The sequence below is a fragment of the Thalassophryne amazonica genome, chromosome 9, assembly GCF_902500255.1.
Source record: "Thalassophryne amazonica chromosome 9, fThaAma1.1, whole genome shotgun sequence".
In the NCBI taxonomy this organism is placed as follows: Eukaryota; Metazoa; Chordata; class Actinopteri; order Batrachoidiformes; family Batrachoididae; genus Thalassophryne; species Thalassophryne amazonica.
Window position 1 is genome coordinate 16,859,521 of NC_047111.1, and position 25,888 is coordinate 16,885,408.

The 25,888-nt window shown below is 39.6% G+C and overlaps 1 protein-coding gene across 1 annotated transcript in view; it reads right to left on the reverse strand.

The window, feature by feature from the left end:
- The window catches only part of LOC117516818 (remodeling and spacing factor 1-like), a 45,123-nt gene that overhangs the window by 13,184 nt on the left and 6,051 nt on the right, over window positions 1-25,888 (reverse strand). The window contains exons 6-13 of the mRNA XM_034177679.1: window positions 23,339-25,644; window positions 20,374-20,655; window positions 20,058-20,162; window positions 19,830-19,909; window positions 10,206-10,260; window positions 10,003-10,115; window positions 6,913-6,980; window positions 6,612-6,825 (exon numbers count right to left, since the gene is read on the reverse strand). Of these exons, the coding sequence (XP_034033570.1) occupies window positions 6,612-6,825; window positions 6,913-6,980; window positions 10,003-10,115; window positions 10,206-10,260; window positions 19,830-19,909; window positions 20,058-20,162; window positions 20,374-20,655; window positions 23,339-25,644 (3,223 nt within the window). The remainder of the gene's footprint in view (window positions 1-6,611; window positions 6,826-6,912; window positions 6,981-10,002; window positions 10,116-10,205; window positions 10,261-19,829; window positions 19,910-20,057; window positions 20,163-20,373; window positions 20,656-23,338; window positions 25,645-25,888) is intronic.

The window sequence follows — 25,888 nt, forward strand, 5'->3', positions numbered from 1 at the left end:
AAAACTTTCCTTTTTGCTAAAGCTTATAGTTAGGGCTGGATCAGGTGACCCTGAACCATCCCTTAGTGATGCTGCTATAGACGTAGACTGCTGGGGGGTTCCCATGATGCACTGTTTCTTTCTCTTTTTGCTCTGTATGCACCACTCTGCATTTAATCATTAGTGATCGATCTCTGCTCCCCTCCACAGCATGTCTTTTTCCTGGTTCTCTCCCTCAGCCCCAACCAGTCCCAGCAGAAGACTGCCCCTCCCTGAGCCTGGTTCTGCTGGAGGTTTCTTCCTGTTAAAAGGGAGTTTTTCCTTCCCACTGTAGCCAAGTGCTTGCTCACAGGGGGTCGTTTTGACCGTTGGGGTTTTACATAATTATTGTATGGCCTTGCCTTACAATATAAAGCGCCTTGGGGCAACTGTTTGTTGTGATTTGGCGCTATATAAAAAAATTGATTGATTGATTGATACTGTAAGGTTCATGTCACTAAATGTGAACGGTTTAAATCCAATAAAAAGGGGCAAGGTTCTTACAAAGCTTAAAAAAGTAAAAGCTGAGATAATTAAATTACAGGAAACTCACTTGACAGACAAGGAGCACCAAAAATTACAAAATATGGGTTTTAAAAATACATTCTATAGTTCATTTAAAGGAGGAAGAAAAAGAGGGGTAGCGATCCTAATTTGTAATCATGTAAAATTTGAGGGTTAAAGGAAATTAAAGATAAAGATGGAAGATACATTCTGATCAGGGGAAAATTGGAAGATCAAATGGTCACATTATTAAATATTTATGCCCCACCAGAATCTGATAAATCTTTTTATAAATCTGTCTTTGATAATATTACACAAGAAACGGAAGGAATTCTAATCTGTGCAGGAGACTGGAACGTAGTCCTAAATCCTTTTCTCGACTCTAATAGTACTAAAAAGAAAAGTAAAACACATTTGTCTAGATACATTAATGTAACACTAACTGAATTGGGAGTGATGGATGTTTGGAGAGAATGTCACCCTTTAGAGAGGGATTATACATTTTATTCTGCTCCACACTCAGCTCACACAAGAATAGATTACTTTTTTATGAACATAGAAGATCGGTTTCGGGTTGCAGAATGTCAGATAGGGACAGCTGATCTATCAGATCACTGTTCCTTGAAATTAACAATGGATCTCAATAGGAAACCTAAGGTTACAAACTGGAGGTTAAATATTGGTTTGCTAAACAACCAGCAATTAGTGCAGGATAAAAAAAAAAAAAAATCAAATAAATGCCTATCAAAAAGAAAATGATAATGGAGAGAGATCCCACAATGGTGTGGGATGCTATGAAGGCAGTAATAAGAGGCAAACTAATTTCTTACTCCTCATACAACAAAAACAAAAAAGAATTCAGGAATTCCTGATGGTTACAGAAGAATTGGAAATATCAGAACAATTACATAAGAAAAACAAGGATCTGGAGTCCCTGAAAAAGGTTAAAGAAGCAAGGATGAAAATAGATAAAATATTATCAGAAGAAAATTAGATTTTTAAAGCAAACATACTATGAAGGAGGCCCTAAATTAACTAAATCTCTTGCCAGGCGATTAAGAAACAAACAACTAAATACTATAAATAAAATCAGAGACCCTGTACACAAAACAATGTATAAACCAGAGGAAATTGAAAAGGCATTTGAAGACTATTATTCAAACCTGTACTCTCAACCTGAATCAGCAGAAGATGAAACAATTAAAACATTTTAATTACATTAGACCTCCCAAATATAGGAGAACAAAACTCAATATTATGTGCACAGATTACATAGAAAGAACTAGAATATTCAATAAAAAGAATGAACTCAAACAAAACTCCAGGAACAGATGGATATCCTATTGAATGGTATAGGATTTTTAAGAAAGAGCTATATCCAATGTTACTTGCATCCTTTAATCAAACTCTGAAGAATGGTACACTGCCACCATCATGGAGAGAGGCTGTAATTACTGTCATTCATAAGGAGGGTAAAGACAGGGAGCATTGCGAAAGTTTTAGACCAATATCAATTTTGAACTGTGATTATAAGATATACACATCAATAATCTCAAATAGATTCCAATCATTCATTTCAGAAATTATAGATGAAGATCAATCAGGCTTCATTAGAGGGCGCCAAACTCAAGACAATGTCAGAAGGACACTACATATAATAGAAGAAATACAAAAAACAAACGAAAGTGCTGTCCTTTTAAGTTTGGATGCGGAAAAGGCATTCGATTCTGTTAGTTGGCGATTCCTCTATCTCTGTTTAGAAAGGTTTGGGCTTAACTCACAAGCAATCAACTGTGTTAAAACATTATATCAAAACCCAAAAGCAAGAATTAAGATAAATGGTAGCCTCACAAATTGGATTAGATTAGAAAGATCAGCGAGGCAGGGTTGCTGCCTGTCTCCAACCCTGTTTGCCATTTATATTGAGCCCTTGGCTCAGGCAATTAGACAAGAGCAAGAAATAGAAGGAATAAAAATTAGAGATATAGAAAACAAAATTGGATTGTTTGCAGATGATGTGTTAATATATTTAAAACAACCAGACAAATGTTTACCTAAGATAATGGATTTATTAAGCTATTATGGTCACCTCTCAGGTTATAAGTTGAATATTGATAAAACTCAAGTGCTCCCCATTAATTATAGCCCCTCTCCATTTATGAAACAGCAATATAAATTCAAGTGGAATAAAAAGTCAATCAAATACTTGGGAATTCAAATCACCAACAACCTTACCAAGTTGTATGAAATTAACTATAGATCTTTAAATACACAAATATAGCAAGACATGGTGAGATGGAACATTCATTTGCTAGATTTACAATCTAGAATTGAAACGATCAAGATGAATGTGCTGCCTAGAATTTTATATTTATTTCAATCTCTGTCAGTGCCAATACCAAGCAATCAATTCGAGAGTGGGACAGAAAAATCTCTAGATTAATTTGGAATGGAGCCAAACCTAGAATTAAATTCTCAACACTTCAAATTCCTAAAGATGAGGGTGGATTGGCACTGCCCAATTTAGAAAAATATTTCTATGCAGCACAGCTCAAACATATCATGGTCCGGTGTGATTCAAACTACATGACAAAGTGGAAACAAATAGAAATGGGCAATGTAGACCATGTACAAGCTATGATAGCAAATAAGAAGATGTTTAAGGAAAGAGAAAATAAGTTGGACTCTATTGCTAGATTCACCTTGGAGGTTTGGTTTAAATTAGTAAAGAGATGTAAAATAGAGGAAGAAATTAAAGTATTTAACTGGATAGCTTTTGACTTAAACTTTAAACCAGGCAGTATGAATTCTAAATTCAAGGAATGGGCAATTAAAGGATTTAACATTCTAAATTAATTTCTTAAAAAAGGCCAAATTGAAAGGTTTCAAACACTACAGAAAGAATTTGATTTAGCATCTCGAGATTTCTATATGTACCTTCAGATACGGGACTATTTAAAAGAAGTAAAGCCAAACCTCCCATGTGAAATGAATGCAATTACACAAATATTAAATAACGCAGTAGTAAAGTCATATCAAAGTTGTATAAAGGATTGATAGTTAATAGGAGAACATCAACACTGTATATTAGAGATAAATGGGTAAAGGAGTTGCAGGAGGACATAAGTAATGACATGTGGTATAATATTTGCAAATCTCAAGTAACTACAACTAGCTCAAGAAATTGGAAAATTTACTGTTGGAAAAATTTAGTCAGATATTTTATTACACCAAAGATAAAAAAAAAAGGCATCAATATCCTTGCACCAACCCTGCTGGAGAAAGTGTGGAGAGCAGGATGTGGGACATGCACACATCTTCTGGCAGTGTCAAAACTTGTCCCAATTTTGGGAAGATGTTGGTAGTGAAATTGAAAAGGTATTTGGGTACAGTATACCAAGAACAATACTGACATTATACTTTGGGTATGTAATGGGAGCAGGGATTCAGAAAAAAAGATGTATACTTATTTAAAATTTTGTTGGCAGCAGCAAAAAAAAGCCATCACATGCAAATGGTACAAACAAGAACCCCCCACAGTTAAAAACTGGATGGACATTGTTGAAGAAACTGACAGTATGGAAAGACTTACTTTTATTTTAAGGTTGCAAGAAGCTAAACACGAAGACTTTTGGGGAAAAATGGACAATGTATATTGATGACAACTGACCAATTGTTCTGTGTATTTTGTATTTTATTATAATTTGTGAAAACCAATAAAAAACAAGTATAAAAAAAATTGATGCTGATGTCTCACTGGACTAAGAACCATCATTTCGGACTTGTCCTAGTATAAAAGTAAGAAATTGCTGGACATCTAGCTTTTCACTGATGCAAGGCAAACTTCTAAGGATTTATGTGTATGAGATTACCAGCAGTTATCGGCATGTATAACTATTATCTGCATAGCAATGAAAGGTAATCCAAAATGCCGCAATATGTGCCCAACGGGTGCTATATAAAGGGAGAAAAGCAGGGGACCTAAGACGGATCCTTGTGGAACCCCAAATTTCATGTCACTAAGGTTAGAGGTAGTGTTACTGTACAAAACACAGCGAGAACGACTGGTCAGGTATGATGTCAACCATGCAAGGGCACTCCTAGTAATCCCAAAATGATTCTCCAACCTACTGAGTAAAATATGATAATCCACAGTATCAAATGCAGCACTGAGATCTAACAGCACCAGAACCGTAGTGGTGTCCGAATCCATTGCAAGCAGAAGACCATTCACCACTTTGGTGAGAGTCGTTTCTGTGGAATGATATTTTCTAAAAGCAGACTGCAGTGGCTCAAAGAGATTATTCTCAGTAAGATAGTCCACGAGCTGCTATGAAACTACCTTTTCCAGAATTTTAGAGCAAAATGATAGATTTGATATCAGCCTATAATTTTTCAATACACTACGGTTAAGAATAGATTTCTTAAGTCAAATCAAAATCAATTTTATTTATATAGCGCCAAATCACAACAAACCGTTGCCCCAAGGCGCTTTATATTGTAAGGCAAGGCCATACAATAACGGAAAAACCCCAACGGTCAAACTGACCCCCTGTGAGCAAGCACTTGGCAACAGTGGGAAGGAAAAGCTCCCTTTTAACAGGAAGAAAGCTTCAGCAGAACCAGGCTCAGGGAGGGGCAGTCTTCTGCTGGGACTGGTTGGGGCTGAGGGAGAGAACCAGGAAAAAGACATGTTGTGGAGGGGAGCAGCGATCAATCACTAATGATTAAATGCAGAGTGGTGCATACAGAGCAAAAAGAGAAAGAAACAGTGCATCATGGGAACCCCCCAGCAGTCTAAGTCTATAGCAGCATAACTAACGGATGGTTCAGGGTCACCTGATCCAGCCCTAACTATAAGCTTTAGCAAAAAGGAAAGTTTTAAGCCTAATCTTAAAAGTAGATAAGTAATGGTTTAATCACTGCAGATTTGAAACATTTAGGAACAGATCCCAAGGTTATTAACAGATTAATCATTTCCAACACAGTCAGCCCAAGAGTGGGCCACATGTCCTTTAACAGTTTTGTTGGTATAGGATCAAATAAGCAGGTTGTGCTTTTTGCAGAAATTACACATTTCATCAGCACGCCTAGTGAGATACTATCAAAATTGGTAAATCTAAGTGAGAGACACCTTTTTCCAGATCAACATTCGACTGTGAAACTGACTATATGCAAAGATGGTGATTAGTTGTGAAGCATGTGGACACTGTGGTGACTGAGTAGAAATAATTCTGACTGCCCACTGGAACAGAAGCCATCCAACCCGGAGTCAGACCTCAAAATACTGAATGGTCAAGTGTCCTGTTATCTGGAAAAACATGGAAAGCCTTACGTGCCGTCCTGTGCCCGGTGTCACCGACCGAATAGCCCCACCCCCACCCAAAAGGTTCCCCTGCCTTCACTGTGCATGCATCATTTCTGTGTCAGCAGCAATTCACTGATCATCACATCATTTCCACTTCAAACTGCACTCCAGTCATCATCTACCTCAGCGACAAATATGTGAAGCTTTTGTACAACAATCATTTCCAAATAAATTCAGCACTATTTCATAAAAAAGACAGGGGAGCAATCAGAGCGTGACAGCACCATGTCTGAGTCTCTACACCCAAAGCAATCAAAGGGAATAATGTGATTATTAACCATCATATGACAAAGTAAAACCTCTTAAATCATTCTAAAGTCAGTTTTAAGCAAAAATGAGGTGATAATCTGTGAACTGCTGCTGACACGACGCATGCACAGTGAAGGCAGGGGGGACTGATTTTTAGGGGGGGACGGTTCTGTCTGTGACACCAGCATTCTTAAAGTGCAAGCATAATTTACGTATATCTTGCCCCATTTGTATTTTCACCCCCAACTTTGGGGTTTTAGAGGGTTAATTACTATTTGCGTGCATTCTTAAGCAGAATAATAATGTTTACTCAAATTCCTCTGATGTTTGTTTCATTTCTGCACACGAAGCTCAAACTTAATCATAATAATATCAACCAGCTATAATGAAGAACAACAGTTCTTCATATAACCAATAATGAACCTCTGAACGAGACTGAAATCAGACTGAAATAATTTTCCTGTCTTTTTACCTTTCACTGAGGCGAAACTCTTCCTCGCTCTCCTCTTCGTCCATGGTGCTGTCACTATCCAGATCATTGAGACGCCGGCGTTTTTTCCGGCGATGACTGTTGCTCGTTCTTGGTGGTCGCCCATTTTCCTTCCCCTCCTCTGATTGGAGGATGGTGGATATGTCCTTTCCTCTGTGGCCTGTGATGTTGGCCATGTCTTTACCCCGACCGGCTCCTGTTGGGTGATTATTAGCAAAGTTATTATAGACCGTTATTGTAAACATGATTATTTTCTCCACAGTGAGCGGTGATGTCATCTAACCTCCGCCCTCTGCCCCTTTGATGTCTTCCTCGATCGCCTCTTCAATCGCCTCATCAAACTCGTCAAATCTAGAACATTGAGAAACGCACACAGGAAGCATACATGATCAATTCTGATCTTCAACAGCAGCCAATCCAAACGTATGAACTCCAGGGCCCACTTTGAAATGTGAGAAACTTCTGGGGCCCACCCAGACTTTTAATCAAAACTGACTGACACATAAGACTGAGATCAAGAATTTCTCAATGAATTATCATCACAAAATCCCCTTTTCTGTACTTGTGCAAGTCGTCCTGTAGAGCCAGGTCCAAACTAAGGTCCTGTGACACCATAGGGGAGCTATGTGATTGACAGGACCCACCTTAGTATGCAAGATGTATCAAGGAGAACAATCTTCTGCACTTCTTGGATGTTACCAGGGATCCTGTTGGTGGAATATCTCCATCCCTTTCTTCATGAGTTCTAGAGCTCATATGACCACTGCTGCAGTTTCAGTTTTCATTCCTCACATTTTTGTGTTTTGACTGGTTTTCTGTTGTATTTACAGATGTTTCGGTCAGATGTATGGTCATGTCGATCAACACACATTTCTTGTTTTCTTGTACTTGATGAATATGTCTGGTTTGTAGGCTTTGATGTCTTTGTCGGTCTGGACGGGCACGTCCATGATCATGTCTGGTTGGTGTTCGTACTACTTGTTCTGATCTTGTATTTTTTGCAGGTCTTCCAGTAGAGAGAGTGGTGGTTTGTAGTCCGTCTATGACAGTTCTGAGCATCCTGAGATAATATGATCAACAGTCTCTCCATACACTGCACTGGGTCAGGTCCATCCTTGATGATGCAGTGTTGGTGGTGGTAAGATCTGGTGGTTAGACTCTGTTCTTGTGCACCTTCGATTAGGCCATGTTTGTTCTTTTAGTCCATTCGTCTTAAGCCACTGGTTTGTCTTCTGACGATTAACATCTGCCTCTCTTGTTCTTCTTGGGCATGTGTCAAGCATTGCCTAGTCTTCCCAGTTTTTCTGTAGTAGCTGCTGATTTTGGGGTTTTTGCCTTGTGCTTGATTCTATGGCAGAGCTTTTTCTAGCCTTGTGGTAGTTATCAGACAACTCGAGTCTTGTTTGTATTTTATTGGAGCGGTGGATTGTCTGTTGTCAGGCATGCATCCAGGACGTTGATGGTTGTCTTAAACGTCAGACCAACTTGGACAAGACCTCCTGCTGCTCTTGATAAGTACAACCTGTTGACATCTGCTTTTGAGTGATGCATCTTTTTTCCTTGATGTGTTCATGTTGCTTAGTTTCCAGTTGATGATGTTGAAGCTGTACGTCAACATGCGCACGGCTCGGGTGTTGACTGTGTTAAATCTGTTTGTAGCATTGAGTTCACTCTTCTGATGATTTATTATTAAGATTTTCTTAAAGTAACTATTACAAACCTGAAAATCAATACTTTTAAAAATTTATTTCTAATGACATCTCAAGGCCCAGCTGCTGTACCTAAATAGTCCACCAGGATCATATTCCACCTGCAGTACCTCCATGGCCCACACTTTGGGAATCACTTCTGCAGTAAATCAGGAATTTGTATGTGTAGAGAATTTAACAAAACCTGCCTCAATGCCAAACACACCTGAGGCAAAAGTCAGAAAAATGACACAAACTTATGAATTCAGCTTTGCCAAAACACACGTTGGATCAATTATTTTTATAAATCTGCACAGACAGAATTCTGTTTTCACAATGGGCTCAGGCTGCAACAACTACTAATAAATCATTTTAAACTCCATCCATCATCCATCCATCCATTTTCTTCTGCTTTATCCGGAAGTCGGGTCGCGGGGGCAGCAGCTCAAGCAAAGCCGCCCAGACCTCCCGATCCACACACACCTCCCCCAGCTCCTCCAGGGGAACCCCAAGGTGTTCCCAAGCCAGTCGAGAGATGTAGTCCCTCCAGCATGTCCTGGGTCTTCCCTGGGGCCTCCTCCCAATGGGACGTGCCCGGAACACCTCTCCTGCGAGGCGTCCAGGGAGCATCCGGAAAAGATGCCCGAGCCACCTCAACTGACTCCTTTCGACGTGGAGGAGCAGTGGCTCGACTCCGAGCTCCTCTCGAGTGACCAAGCTCCTCACCCCATCTCTAAGGGAGCGCCCAGCCACCCTGCGGAGGAAACTCTTCTCGGCCGCTTGTACTCGCGATCTCGTTCTTTCGGTCATGAGCCAAATCTCATGACCATAGGTGAGGATCGGAACGTAGATCGATCGGTAAATCGAAAGCTTTGCCCCCCTACTCAGCTCTCTCTTCACCACGACGGTCCAATACAGCGACCGCATCACTGCAGATGCTGCACCGATCCATCTATCGATCTCACGCTCCATCCGTCCCTCACTCGTGAACAAGACCCTGAGATACTTAAACTCCTCCACTTGAGGCAAGGACACTCCACCGACCTGAAGAGAGCAAAGCACCTTTTTCCGGTCGAGAACCATGGCTTCGGATTTGGAGGTGCTGATTTTCATCCCGTTTTAAACTCATTCTCAACAAATTTCAATATCAACAGTTGTCACTGAACTCACAAAACAACTTTTCTTTTTATATGGACAAATAATCAATATGTTTAAAGTTTACTTTAAACAAATTTCTTTTAATATATTTTATTTCTGTAACCAAAGCAGGAAAAAAAACAACTTAATTTTGCCACCAAAACTGTCATAGTAGTAATTTTAGAATTTTGTGTGTACAGTAAAACTCACCTAATCTGTCATCATATAAACTGGATATTCACACTCACTGGACAAAAGCAAAAGTCCCAATGCTTTTGTCTGATTTTCCATGTAATAAACACTGTATATAACACTGTGTGTGTATATATATATATATATATATATATATATATATATATATATATATATATATGTACGTATACACACACACACACACACAATTATAACAATATTTTTAAATTAATAAGTACATACTGTGTATTTGTGATATCAAATGTGACCGTAGAAATAAATGAGACTTTTTTCATCATCCACACTTATGTATATGTACAAAAACAATATGTAAGCGCGACTGTGACAGGAAGTACCTGTAACTGATGGTTTTCTTTGCCCTCGTTGATCTTCGACCCCAGTTCTTACTTCGCTTTGGTTCTTTCTTCTCTTTGATGATGATTTCACTCTTTTCTTCCTCGACATCGACCTAGAAATTAATAAGAAGTAGAATTTTTCAACAAATCAGAAGAAAGTTCTGGAAGCTGTAATGAAACTCTGAAGTAATCGGTCGACTTACTGATGGAGTGATGATGTTTTCAACGCTGATTCCAACATAAATCAGACGCTCTTTTCTGGTGAAACCAAACAGGAAAAAACATTATGTAATTTTAAGAAGATCTTAAAATGTTGTGTCTGTCAGTTTATCTGGATTAGTCATACAAGTTTAACAACTGTATTTGAAACCAGTCTCATAGGTTTCATCATGTTTTGCAAACAGCTGAAAAACATGAACCTCAAAGTTTCTTTGCAAATTTTCAAAAATAATCCATTTCTTTGCGCTTTCTGTGTGAACGCAGACCACATGGATTTGATGCATCAGAAATGTAATGGACATCAGCGGGAAAGCCTCGGGGATTATGTCACTTCATCCTGAATTACTGACAAAAGATGTTTTTTCAGGACTTTTTTTTTCATTTCTGAAAAGAAAAAAAAAAAACACAAAAAAAAAAAACAACTATAAGAACAAATTATATTTTTCAGAAGATTTAACAATACAAAATGCTCATGCTTTAGGTTATCTCTGCTTTTTTAAAACAAATTATGAAATAATTTTTAGTCAAATGGCTTTAGAAAAGTCAGAATAAATACAAAATTTCTAAGTCAGTGAATATTTCTTGTAGTTTAACTGTAATAAAAAAAAATTAAGAAATGGGCCATAACAGAAATACCATATTTTCTGGAGTATAAGTCGCTGTTGTTTTGTTTGTTTGTTTTACTACTCAGAGATCCTGTGACTTGGATAAAAATAATAATAATTCAAGCATTCGTTATTAACAATTTATAGAGATTTGATTTATTGTCACTGTCATTACATGAGTGCAACAACGAAAAAGTGAGTGGGGGGGGAGGCCCAAGCTTATAAATGGCTTTCCCAGAAATCAAAGCATGAAACAAAATTGAACACTAAAAGTACACAATACATAAAAATCCAAAACACAAGCAGATTATAAAAAAAAAAAAAAACTACAGACATTCGTCACGAAATGCCCCACGCACAGTACTATTTTCCATGTAAAGTGCAGTAATATGTACATGTGTGGGTAGGTATTTGGTTGAACCCTCATGTGTTTGATGTAAACTGGGAGACAGTGGAGATTGACTTTATATTTATTTAGAGGATATGGCAACAGTGACCACAAAAAGTCGGTAGCCTTTGAACAAATGCAACTATTGGTAATTTTTTTCAAGTAGGTCAAGGTCACCGGCCTTCAAACCTATGCAAAGTACTCCTCCAAGGCATGTACCCACCAAATATGACGTTTTTTGCAAGCAATAGGTGCTAAGCAACGTTGCTGCGAACGAATTGCGGCCGGACAGACGGACAACCCAGATGCTATATGCCCCGCCTCGCGGCGCGAAGCATACAAAAAAGAATTCGTGAACCTGACAAAGTGACAAAGTTTTTTTTAATTCGGCACACAAAATATTCAATAGAAAAAAAATTAACAATTCCACAAACAAACACAGACAAAACTAGTGAGTCCGAAAGGGTGTGGGCTGAAGCAAAGCTTATTAGCGCCCACCCCTGCTAGTACAAGTCCAACAATTCTAATCAGTCATATTTACATAAATATAAATTCACTACTACATGTCGACACACAGACATACACATCAATATACTATTCACTTATAATTATATTTATATAGTACCAGATCATAAGAAAGTCAAATCAAGGCACTTTACACCAGTAAGGACTAACCTTACCAACCCCCAGAGCAAGCACTAGGCAACTGTGGTGAGGAAAAACTCCCTATAAGGAAGAAACCTCAAGCAGACCAGGCTCTTGGGGGTGACCCTCTGCTTGGGCTGTGCCACATATACCTATATACATACGTATACTTTACAAACATAAATATATACATACATATACACAGTCACTTATATACATATACACCTACCCATATCTATATATCTACATACGCATATACATACCCACACATTCAAATATACAATAAGTCCCACTTATAAATTGAACATTCCATATAAATCAAATTATATTTGCTTCTTTATGATACTTAGACATGATGTTCTTTTTGAGTAGTTTCTTAAATCTCACTAAGGTACTACTCATTCTAACCTCTGTTGAACATTTGTTCCATTTCCTCACCCCAACCACAGACACACAAAAACCCTTTACATTTGTTCTTACTGGTGGTTTCATAAAAATTGCACAACCTCTTAAACTATATCTGGATTCCCTCAATCGGAACAGACTCTGGACATGTCTTGGTAAGGCTTGGTTTTTCGCTCGAAATAAAGTTTGAATTGTAATGTAATCGACCAAATCAATGAATTTTAATAAATTTAAAGACACAAATAGAGAATGAGTTGGTTCACGATATTGTTTATTGCAGATGATTCATATGGCTCGTTTTTGCAAAAGGAATATTGGATTGGTATTTGATTTGTAAGTGTTTCCCCATGACTCAACACAATATGTCATATATGGTACCATCAGAGAATGATATAAAGTAAGTAACCCTTCTTGCGGCAGTAGGTCTTTGGCTTTATACAAAATGGCTATAGTTTTTGACAATTTTGATTTCACATAATTTATATGTGGTTTCCAGCTAAGTTTATTATCAATTATAACACCTAAAAATTTATTCTCTGTTACTAACTCAATTTCCTTATTGTTTATAGTTAAATTTTTACATTTGGGTGCCTGTTTATTTCCAAATATAATACATTTAGTTTTCCCAAGGTTGAGTGACAACTTATTAGCGTCAAACCAAACCTTAAATTTTTCCAGTTCTTTCTCCACTATGTCCAGAAGCTGTTCAAGATTTTCACCGCTAGAGAACACAGTTGTATCATCTGCAAAAAGGACACATCTCAGTGAACTCGACACCCAACTTATATCATTTATATAGATTATAAACAACAAAGGACCCAGCACTGAGCCCTGCGGCACCCCACATGTGACATCCCTGAGTTCAGAATTTGTATTATTGAATTGAACATACTGAAATCTGCCTTGTAAATAACTAGCTATCCATTCATATGCCAGACCTCTGATTCCATATTTCTGCAGTTTACTTAATAGTATTCCATGGTTAATTGTGTCAAACGCTTTCTGTAAATAAAAAAAAACACCTATTGTGTATTGTTTATTATCAATTGCAGTTGCAATACTTTCCACAAAGTCCATCAAAGCATGTGATGTAGTTCAAGACCTTCTGAATCCATATTGTTCTTCACAAATGATGTTATGCTTCAGTAAATAATCATTTAATCTTTTAGCAAATATTTTTTCCAAAATTTTGGAAAATTGTGGCAGGAGTGATATAGGTCTATAATTAGAAAATGTGTGTTTGTCACCAGTTTTAAACAGAGGAATTACTTTGGCTATTTTCATTTGAGAAGGAAATTTACCAGTACTTAGTGACATATTGCAAATATAATTGAACGGTTTTACTATACAATCAATAACTTTTTTTAATAAAGCCATATCCAAATTATTAAAATCAGTCGATTTCTTACTTTTTGAACCATGAACCAGATCAAGTATTTCCCTTTCATGAGTACCACCAATGAACATTGAAACAGATTTGTTAAACGTTGAATTATTTACACAGAAGTTATTAGTTGATGAGTCAATCTTACTGGCAAGATTTTTACCCACATTAACGAAGTATTCATTAAAGTGTTCAGCAATAGACTCGTCGTTATCAATCGTGATGTAGTTGTTACTCTGAAAAAATGAAGGATAATCTCTAGTTACTCTATTCTTTTTTACTATTTCATTTAATATGTTCCATGTGTTTTTGATGTTATTTCTATTTTTGACAAGTAACTCATAATATGTTTTTTTACTGAGTCTCATGATACTGATTAACTTATTCTTATATGTTTTATACTTACTTTCAGCTTCCTTAGTTCGTAGTTTTATGAATCGTTTATATAGTACGTTTTTCTTTTAGTTAGTTCTTTTAGTTTCTTTTAGTCCCTTAGTTATCCATGGTTTGTTGCTATATTGATTTCTATATATTTTGTCAACAAATGGACAGTGTTTATTATACAAACTGGAAAAAATGGAAATGAAAGCATCATATGACCTGTCAACATCATCAACAAAAACATCTGACCAATTCTGACTTGATAAATCCTCCCTTAAATTATCAATTGTTTCAGGTGTTACTTTTCTACTCATGAATTTGATATTGCTTCGATACATACAACAACCCTCCAATGCAAAGACTGAGAAAACTGGCAAGTGATCACTGATATCACTGACCAGTAGTCCCCCACTAAGATTACCGGATATAACGTTAGTTAAAATATTGTCAATGAGAGTTGTTGAGTCCATAGTTATTCTGCTAGGATGAATGATGGTTGGAAACAGCCCTAAACAGTACAAGGTGTTTATAAATGAGGTAATTTGTGGATGATTGTGAGGGTTTAAAAAATCTATATTGAAATCTCCACAGACAAATAAATGCTTATTTCTGTTGATTTTGTTGTACATTCCTAAGATAATGTCTTCAAAGGTGTCAATATTTGTCCCAGGAGCTCTGTAAATGCAACTAACAACTATGTTTTTGGAGTTTATAGATGTCATTTCTATGGTAACACATTCCATGATGTTGTCCACTGTAAATGACATGTTAATGAGTTTACACTTATAATCTGACTTTACAAACAATGCAACACCTCCGCCCCTTCTCGTCTGCCTATTAACCAGGAACAATTCATAACCATCAAGATATACCAGATCTTTATTATCCTCATTTAACCATGTTTCTGAAATTGCAATAACTGAAAAACGTTTTTTGGATGTTTTCAAACAATCATTAATAGTGGACAGATTACGAGAAAGACTTCTGCTGTTGAAATGTATAATTGAAAAATTTTCATCATTGATTTTATAATTTTTGAATTGTTCTTCTGTAAAATATTTACACTGTCTCACAATATTCTCACTGAAAAAGGTATCAGGATCATTTTCAGATTCGAAGGGGTGGTTAGCAGAGTTATTATAATTAAATGTATCTAGACAGAGCTCCTGGGCAGAAATAAACGGATCATTTTCCTTAGTCATTATGTCTCTCTTGTCTCCGGGTGTAGATGATATGGATGAGTGGGTTGCTCCAGTCTGCATCATGGTGCTGTGATGTGTTTGAGTCCTCATACCTATTGTTCATATTTGTCCAGCTCCTCGATGTTCCTTATTGCCATGACTTTTGCTTGTTCTGGTGATCCGTTCAGTTTGATGAATATTTTACAGTTTGAAGTCCATGTGTGCTGGATTTTTCCCTGTTTCTTTAAGAAGCGTGCTTTCCTGGCGATGTCGGCATTCCGTCTGGTGAGATGTTCATTGATGAATACGTTTGTCCCTTTCAGTTTTCTTCCTTGTTTTAACAGTGCTGTTTTGTGTTTTCTGTTGATGAATCTCATGACGGTTCGTTTATCACCGTCATTTCTCCGGGGCAGAGGGTGGCACGCTTCAATGTTATTTAAATCCATTTCTATACCTTTAGATAGGAGGAAATCAACAACCTGTTTTTCCACAGAGCTGACCTCCTGTTCACTGGGATCCCCTCCGCTATCATCTGTTACCGCCCGTGCGTAGGACCGTGGTTTGATGTGAAGACCTGTGATGATGACGTCGTTAATTCTGGTGTACTGCTCCAATTCAGCCACTCTATTTTCCAGCTGTACCAGATGCCGGTCTTTCTCGGCGTTCTGGAGCCGTAATGCCTTCACCTCCTCCACCAGATCCATGATTGATTTCTGTTGCTGCTTCACAACAGAAATCTCCTCTGATAGAAAGTCCAGATTTTTTAATATCGTAACCTTCCTCTGCTGTCAGAACCTTCTTAGGCCCCATGGTCGGCTTATGAGCAGCTTGTCGATCGCCGATGTTAACAGCCTGCGTTGTTTGTCACCGGGATGGATCTGCACTGCGCTGGTGCCGCGCGGCCTCGGTGTTTCCGCGCTGATGGATCCGCGGTGGCTGCACGAGGCCTCGGGGAAGCGGCACTCGTGACGCGCGGCTCTAATGACGCAGCGCGCGGCCTCAGTGAATTCACCACGTTGAGCGGGCCTCGGACGTTGTTGCTGTCCAGTCACGGGGCTAAGTTGCCGGTTGAGGTGGTATTCCCACTGTCCAGGTTGGCAAACACCGGCGTGGCAGATGGCAACCACAAACACCACCTCTGAAAACTCAGGTACAAACTTTTTGCAGCTCGCTCTGACGACACGCAGCTCTGACTGACTGAACCTAATTGACTTGTGTTTTTATTGTACCGTCTCCAGCGCTCTGGGTCAGAAATCAGCCTCAGCTGACCATGTATTTTGTCCAAACCATCAATTAACATCCAATATGTTATCCAACACACATTTATTTGTCCATCTTGCTCATTTATGGAATTTAACAGTGCTTCTACAACCCCTGGCAAAAATTATGGAATCACTGGCCTCGGAGGATGTTCATTCAGTTGTTTAATTTTGTAGAAATAAAGCAGATCACAGACATGACACAAAACTAAAGTCATTTTAAATGGCAACTTTCTGGCTTTAAGAAACACTATAAGAAATCAGGAAAAAAAATTGTGGCAGTCAGTAACGGTTACTTTTTTAGACCAAGCAGAGGGAAAAAAAATATGGAATCACTCAATTCTGAGGAAAAAATTATGGAATTATGAAAAACAAAAGAACTCTCCAACACATCACTAGTATTTTGTTGCACCACCTCTGGCTTTTATAACAGCTTGCAGTCTCTGAGGCATGGACTTGAGTGACAAACAGTACTCTTCATCAATCTGGCTCCAACTTTCTCTGATTGCTGTTGCCAAATCAGCTTTGCAGGTTGGAGCCTTGTCATGGACCATTTTCTTCAACTTCCACCAAAGATTTTCAATTGGATTAAGATCAGGACTATTTGCAGGCCATGATATTGACCCTATGTGTCTTTTTGCAAGGAATGTTTTCACAGTTTTTGTTCTATGGCAAGATGCATTATCATCTTGAAAAATGATTTCATCATCCCCAAACATCCTTTCAATTGATGGGATAAGAAAAGTCTCCAAAATATCAACGTACACTTGTGCATTTATTGATGATGTAATGACAGCCATCTCCCCAGTGCCTTTACCTGACATGCAGCCCCATATCATCAATGACTGTGGAAATTTACATGTTCTCTTCAGGCAGTCATCTTTATAAATCTCATTGGAATGGCACCAAACAAAAGTTCCAGCATCATCACCTTGCCCAATGCAGATTTGAGATTCATCACTGAATATAACTTTCATCCAGTCATCCACAGTCCACGATTGCTTTTCCTTAGGCCATTGTAGCCTTTTTTTTCTGTTTAGGTGTTAATGATGCCTTTCATTTAGCTTTTCTGTATGTAAATCCCATTTCCTTTAGGCGTTTTTTTACAGTTCGGTCACAGACGTTGACTCCAGTTTCCTCCCATTCATTCCTCATTTGTTTCGTTGTGCATTTTCAATTTTTGAGACATACTGCTTTAAGTTTTGTCTTGACGCTTTGATGTCTTCCTTGGTCTACCAGTATGTTTGCCTTTAACAACCTTCCCATGTTTGTATTTGGTCCAGAGTTTAGACACAGCTGACTGTGAACAACCAACATCTTTTGCAACATTGTGTGATGATTTACCCTCTTTTAAGAGTTTGATAATCCTCTCCTTTGTTTCAATTGACATCTCTCGTGTTAAAGCTATGATTTATGTCAGTCCACTTGGTGCAACAGCTCTCCAAGGTGTGATCACTCCTTTTTAGATGCAGACTAACGAGCAGATCTGATTTGATGCAGGTGTTAGTTTTGGGGATGAAAATTTACAGGGTGATTCCATAATTTTTTTCCTCAGAATTGAGTGATTCCATACTTTTTTTGCCTCTGCTTGGTCTAAAAAGTAACCGTTACTGACTGCCACAATTTTTTTTTTCTTGATTTCTTATAGTGTTTCTTAAAGCCAGAAAGTTGCCATTTGAAATTACTTTAGTTTTGTGTCATGTCTGTGATCTGCTTTTTTTCTACAAAACTAAACAACTGAATGAACATCCTCCGAGGCTGGTGATTCCATAATTATTGCCAGGGGTTGTATTACACACCACAACCTGAGACCTTCCTGCATAAATGCACTGTTCACATTTCCATGTTGTTGTGGGCCAACAATCAATAATCTGATAATTGTTTTTCTCCAAACTGCTTTAAATAACAGTTTTTGTCCATGTTGCTTATTTTTGGAATTTAAAAGTCCTTACGTGAAAAATAACAGCACATGCTATGGTGTCCACATGTGCTACATTGAGCTTGTGTCTGTCGTTAAACTCACCTCCAGGAAACCAATGCTTTACAGAGTTCCACATATAGAAAACCTGCAACTTATAGTCCAAAAAATAGGGTAACTGTTTACTTTTTGTTATTCATGTATTTTTGAATATGTATGTTACATTTTTATTGAACAGATTCAATTAAAGTATGTCACAGTTTGCCAAGCCAGTCATTAAAAACATGCATGTGTTTTGTTTTGAACATGAGTGAGAGCGCGCATGAAGGAGACTAGTGAGGGAAGCCACCAAAACATCCACAACTCTGAAGGAGTTCAAAGCGTCAGTAGCTGTGATTGGAGACACGTTTGTGTGTTACGTCACCAGTCAGATCTTCATGATGAATACAGACTAGGGCTGCAGCTATCGATTATTTTAGTAATCGAGTATTCTATTGATTAATCGAGTAATCGGATAAAAAGTACTTCTGCGTTTTTAAACATCAATTGTCCAGGGCTCTCCCTAAGCAATGGCACAATGTCCCTGTGCCAAAGTGTTGGCATTTTGCTGAAATGGCGATGGGATGTGGCTTTCTGTTTTGTTTTCTCCAACTTGTAAAATTTAATCATTTTTCATTTTTGTTTTGTTTGTTTTTAATAAAGGTTGATGGACTGGGTCCCTGCGTGATGTATTTTTTAATCCCTCTTTGTCTGCAATTCAGCAGATGCATTTCAGACAGTCAGTTTTTTTTTTAATTATTATTTTATTTAAGTTACCGTGTTTGTGAAGTGTTGTGTGTTGCCCAAAAAGCAAAAATTAAAAAGTCAAACACTCAGTGCGAGTCTGAGGGAAACAGAAGAAAGAGTGGACTTCTGCTGTTTGTCAATGTAGCCGGGGACAGAGCTGTGACTCGCCCGGTCTGACAGCCCCTCACACTGGGCAGAGACAGACGGCAGATGGCCGCCGGGTCAATAGTCCCTCCCCACGTAGAGCAGACCGTGTGTTTTTTAAAAATAGACGAACACACTGCTTCGCTTTAAACGCACAGTAAGTCTATTTCAGATGATCAGAGTGGACCATCTTTCTTTTAAAAGGCATTATTTTACTCTATGTGTCACATTAGAAAGCGGTAGCTATCGTTGCTAATTTGATTAGCTGTTATGCTCCAGCCTTCTGTTTTTTTTACTGCAGCACCACACACAGGCCTGGCATGTTAATGTTAAACGAAGCTTCGAGGCACAGAATTTGCTCGAACATTTTTTGTAATCGAATTATTCGAGTTACTCGATTAATCATTTCAGCCCTAATACAGACTTTCATAAAAAAGATTACCTGAAGCTGAGGCCACAGTCATTAGGTGGGTCCCAATAAACTGCAACCTAGAGTTCATCGATAGTCTCACCTTCTCTCCGCGCGTTCTCTCTTCTTTAAAGCAGCATCGAGATTCTGGAGTTGTTCTTCCAGTTTGTCACAGAGTTGTTTCTGTGGAGAGGATTCACAGAACGGAAGGGACTCGTCTCTCCATCGCCTCAGACTCAATTTATTTATCTTGATAAAACAAACTTATAAAATCGCGCTGCCTGTAAATCGACACGTTAAACATCTCTTACGTTAAGGAGGTAATACGCACATGTTGGCAGGGTGGGCAGAACCATTCGCCGTCTGGGATGATCATGAGGGGGGGCCTGAGGCAGGCGGTGTGGTAGCCACTGTCACATGAATCGCACAATAAAATCTGCAAAACATGCTAATGTTAGCGCAGAGAAAATTCTATGTCAGCCCTGAAGACCAAAGTCCAACATTCATAATATGTTGTGTTGGAAGGGTCTTCGTCCGCTCATTTATGTCGGTGAGAAACGTGCACATCGTTATGTCACATTATGCATTTTACAACCAGCTGGTTTGACTGTGACATTCCAGCTGCTAGCAGGTTGTGTGGTACCCACCAGCTCAGGGTGGTTTGGAAGACCGCAGTGTTTGCAGGGGTCATCATTAGGAGGTAGATCATCATCCGAGGAGGTCGAGGAAGCCGAGCCTTGCCGTTCTCTGTTCCAGCGCCGTCGCTTCCTGCTGCGCTCCACCTTGTAGTCTTCGTCGCTGTCGTCGTCTTCTTCCTCGCTCTCGTCTTCGCTGAATTCATCTTCGCTGTTTTCGTCATCGTCTTCGGAGTCTCTCCTCCTGCGCCGCGATCGTGTGGTGGACCATCGCATGTTTCGTCTCTTTCTCCCCTGAAACAAACATAACATGTTTAAGTCTAAAATCTGAGATAAGAAGTTACGGCACCACCACGTGTGTGGTTCTGCAGCATCTTCAGAAACCAGGCAGGAGGTCACACACACAGCTTAAAATGTGTGTCTTCTCAAACTGACAAATCAGAATCCAAACCTTGTTGTCCCTTTTCTGCATGTGCTTCTCTACTCATATTTACTGCTTCCATTTCTTTTCTTCTTCTACAGTCTAAAAGGTGACTAACACATCTCAACTTCCTGTAATTTGTGCACAAGTCTGAACTCTCCATAAAGTGTTTCCACACTGCAAACGAAACGGACCACGGTCCACTACGATCTGGACCAAGACCACCTCTTTTGGTCGGACCAAATTTTGGTTCGGGCTGTGGTCTGAGGGCAGCTTTCACACCCGCCACTTTGGCTTGCACCAAACTGAAAAGTCAAACATTCCAGACAAAATCAGGTGCGATAAAACCAAAACTCGAGCAAATTATTGATGTATAAATTGACTTGAGTGCAGCAATCATTTGGAAATTCCGCTCCACTGAACAGCTGCACTGCTAAGGTCAATTTTTTTAAAAACAAAACCTGCATTGTATTTTTTTTTTTTTTTTGCTTCAATTCAATTTTTTTCATTTTAGACGTATAGCGCCAAATCACAACAAAGTGGCCTCAAGGCGCTTCACACAAAACAATTCAGAAAACAAAATAAAATTAATTAAAATATTAAAAAAGCACAAGAGTAAAAAAAAAAAAAAAAAAAAAAAAAAAAAAAAGCATAGTAACATACTATGCCAGTATGCTAGCCATACGAAAGAGAAAATAAGTGCGTCTTAAGTCTGGACTTGAAAGTTTTCACAGAATCTGACTTTTATTGATGAAGGGAGACCATTCCACAGAACAGGGGCACGATAAGAGAAAGCTCTGTGACCTGCAGACTTCTTATTCACCCTAGAGAAACAAAGTAGTCCTGCACCCTGAGAAAGCAGAGCCTGGGCCGGTACATAAGGTTTAATTAGGTCAGCTAGGTAGGGAGGTGCCAGTCTGTGAACAATTTTATAGGTTAGTAACAAAACATTAAAAGCTGATCTCAGTGGGACAGGAAGCCAGTGAAGAGCCGCCAAAATGGGTGTAATGTGGTCAAACTTCGTCCCATCCTGTTGCTGATGCTGAGACCCCGATCCATGCGTTTGTCTCTTCTAGATTGGACTACTGCAATGTTATATTTTCTGGTTTACCGCAGTCTAGCATTAGGGCTCTCCAATTGGTTCAAAATGCTGCAGCCAGACTTCTGACACGAAGCAGAAAGTTCATCACACCCATTTTGGCGTCTCTTCACTGGCTTTCTGTCCCTGTGAGATCAGATTTTAAGGTTCTACTACTAGTCTATAAAACTGTTCACAGACTGGCAACTCCCTACTTAGCTGACCTAATTAAACCTTACGTACCGGCCCGGGCTTTGCGTTCTCAGGGTGCAGGACTACTTTGTGTCACTAGGGTGAATAAGAAGTCTGCAGGTCACAGAGCTTTCTCTTATCGTGCCCCTGTTCTGTGGAATGGTCTCCCTTCATCAATAAAAGTCAGATTCTGTGAAAACTTTCAAGTCCAGACTTAAGACACACTTCTTTTCCCTTTCATATGGCTAGCATAATGGTATAGTTTTGTTTTACGTTTTTTACTCTTTTAAGTCATTTTATTAGTAAACGGAGCATGCCGTGGCCTCAACTTTGCCTCAGTTCTGGGTCTTTTAAGTGAAGCTTAGGGCTAGTGGCCAGCGATCACCTTAGTATTTCCCATTTTTCTTGTTGTTTAATGCTGGCAAATAATACAGTATTTCTTGTCTTTCTGATGCCTGATTCTGTTTTTTCTCTGGCGACCCTCCTGTCCTGTGCACCAACAGCATTTCCTGTATAAACTAATATACAGGAAGTATATTTGTTTTGTGAACTGTTCTGTAATTTATGCCTGTAGCATAGCCCAATCAGAGGGTCAGACCCCTTTGAGTCTGGTCTGCTTGATGTTTTTTCCCCTCAGAGGGAGTTTTTCTTTACCACTGCTGCTCTGGGGGTTAGTAAGGTTAGACCTTACTTGTGTGAAGCACCTTGAGGCAACTCTGTTGTGATTTGGTGCTATATAAATGAAAATAAATTGAAATTGAAAACCCCCGGGGCCTTGTCACTGCGGAGTTGTTTGACTACCTCAGTGACCTCCACCAGGGAAATTGATGAAAATCCTCCATCAGCTTCCAGCTCTGCCCCTACTGTAGAGGGCGCTCCGGTCTGATGCAGGAGTTCCTCAAAGTGTTCCTTCCAGCGCTGGATTACATCCTCAGTTGAGGTCAACAGAATCCCATCCTTACTGTAGACAGCTTGGATGCTTCCCAGTTTTCCCCTCCTGAGGTGCCTCACAGTCCGCCAGAAGCACCTTGGTGCCAACCGAAAGTCTTTCTCCATGGTTGCTCTGAACTCCTCCCACACCCGCTGGTTTGCCTCCCCCACAGCAGGGGACTCGATAACTTGTTCAAATAAACTGCCCAGAACTCAAGCAAGGCAGACTTCTCAGCACTAGAGAGCATCCTTAGACACAAATGTAGCAGAAATAAACAGGTCTAAAATGAGGTTACATATTTTGTTAGAACTTTTATTTAAATTTGAAGCTCCCCTGAAAATGACAAATTTCTTACCTTTGGTTTCGTTTGTGCCTCCTGATCCACCTTTTTCTCTCTTGGTTTCTTCTGAGTAGCTTTCATCTCTTCCTCTTCATCTTCCTCGTCCTGGTCTTTCTCTTCCTTCTCAGCTGATGGTGCTACCTGAGGTTTCTCCTGCTTTCTGTCCTGAATCTCCACCACCTTTGTAGTTGGTCGAGAGATCCTTGGTGATCTCCTCAGGGATCTCCCCACGTTGGTGTCGGACTCTGAATCTCCTCGTCTCCCTTCTCTCAAGAGCTCAGCTTTTCTTCTATGAGCTGGAGTCTTTGTTTTCAAACGGACATGTTCCTCCTGAACTTCTTTTGGAGTGTTGCCGTCATCCAGGATGTATTTTGCTCTGGTCAAGGTCCTTTCTTTCCTTCTGCCTTTGTTCTCCAGGGTAGGCTGCTTACATGAGTCTGGTTCTTTGCTTGCACTGTGGCGACCCGGTTTATCGGTTTCAGACAATTCTGTTTCTGGGTCTTTACTCACTTTTGTTGAACGCCGTTTGTCTGTTTTTGTTGAAGTTTCATGATCATCATCATCTTTTGCATCTTTCAGTTCCTTTTTTGAGACTTTATCTGCCAGCTGTTTCTTTTCAACTTCATCCTGACAGGAGAGTTCATCACAGTTGGTCTTCAGGTTTTCTTTCTCATCTTTACATTGAGATAGTGACTCTTCCTGCTCTTTGTCTGCACTTTCAGGATTTTTATTTGTTTTAGGGCATAATTTTGTGTCCTCAAAGGGACAGGATGGTCCGTCTGTTTCTTCAGACGTCTTGGACTTCAGCATGATCTTCCTGTCTTCTTGCGACTTTGTCGCATCACACTGATCGCTCACCTCAGCACCAGCGGTCTTCTTCATGTCTTCAAGATTTGCTGTCTCTTCTTGGGTTTCTGTCTCCGTGTCGTGAGCTGCACCAGCAGACATTTTGTCCTTGTCTACTGGTGGAATCGTCTCTGTGTTTTTGACTTTATTTTTGTCTGTAGTGTCGTCTGGATTTGTGTGGTTCATGTTGGATGCTCCTTCTGTTTCTATAATTAAATGGTTGTCTTTAGAATTGTGTGGAACTTGACGACTCTCTAAACTTTTTGTTTGATCGGCGTGTTTTAGCATCTCAGTCTTTTTAATGACAGACGATGAGACACTTTCAGAATCACACAGCTCTTCCTGTGACACTTTAACATCTCCCATCTCAGCAGGTTGATCTTGTTTCTCTACATTAGCATCGAGTGTCTTTTTGTCGTCAGCATTACTTAATTTTTCTTGGTGATTAACGACGGCTAAATTTTCAGAAGTGTCCATATTGTTCGTTTCTTCAGTTCGACTCGATTCTGGTGGATTCGCACCTACGCTGTCTGGTGTTGAAGATTTGTTTGTGTCCTTTGATTCATCGTCTTTTGCTACAGCGTTTTTTAACATGACTGTCTCTTCTCCCGCATGATCCATTTTCCCGTATGGGGGTTTTGATGCTCCATGATTGAGCGTCTTCTCAGCTGAAGTCATTCCGTCCTTCGATGATGTCACCTCTGTTGCTGGCGGATCCGTTCCTCTTTCTTCCTGTGTACTTTGACCTTTGTTTTCCACATCTGTGTGGCACAGTGTAACCTCCTCCGAGACCTTGTTCTTTTGTTCTTTTATGGATTCACCGTCACCTGTAGCTGCTTCGGGCACCTGCTCGTTGCCAGCGGCGACGGTCTTCTGTTGCTCGCAGAGCCGACCGCAGAACACTTTCTCTGGCGTCTGCTGGGCGTCGCCGTTCACGTGATCTATCGCACCGTGCATTTTCTTTGATTGTTCAGATGTTACATCACACTTACGAGGTTCTTTGATCTGAGGAAGGAGTGGCTTTTGTGTTCTGAAGTCCTCTGTGAACTTCATTCCTCTCTTCTTCAGAGGGATCTTGGCCTGCTGCTCATTCTTCATCGCCTGCTGGAGCTCTTCCACGCTGCTCCTCTTGATCTCGTCTCCTTGTTCTGCTTTGACCGGCACAGGTAGTGTTTCAAAGACGAGCTCCACTTCACTCGGTTTTGAGTGCAATACTTCCATCGGTTCCTCTTTGATGTTCTTTGCAGGACCTTTTGGATCTACAGAACTGTTTTCTGACTTCATGACCAATTCTGGATCACACTTGTCCTCACTGATGCCGTTCAGCGATGATTTGGCCTCTGCACCTTCTGGTTTTTTGATGTCTTTTGGTGATACTTTTTCTTCGGTCTCTGCTTTTGGTGAGTCCAAGTTAATGGTCTGAGCCGTGTCCTTACCATCTTCTTCTGATGTAACCTCAGCTGTTTTATCGCCACCTGCACAATTAGAAAAGAAAGATCACACGACTCAATATAAACACATACAGTCTGCACTCACCCACGGCACCTGGGTCAAACATTAATAAGCTTATCATTCTGTAAAAGACTTTCACAAAGTCCAGTTCACCCATTTTGCATTCACAAAAAAGACTGTTATACGGTATCCTCCAGTTGCCTTGATCTTTGACTTTATGGCCCCAAAATCAGTAAGCTTCTTGAAGTCAGTATGTCTACTGCATAT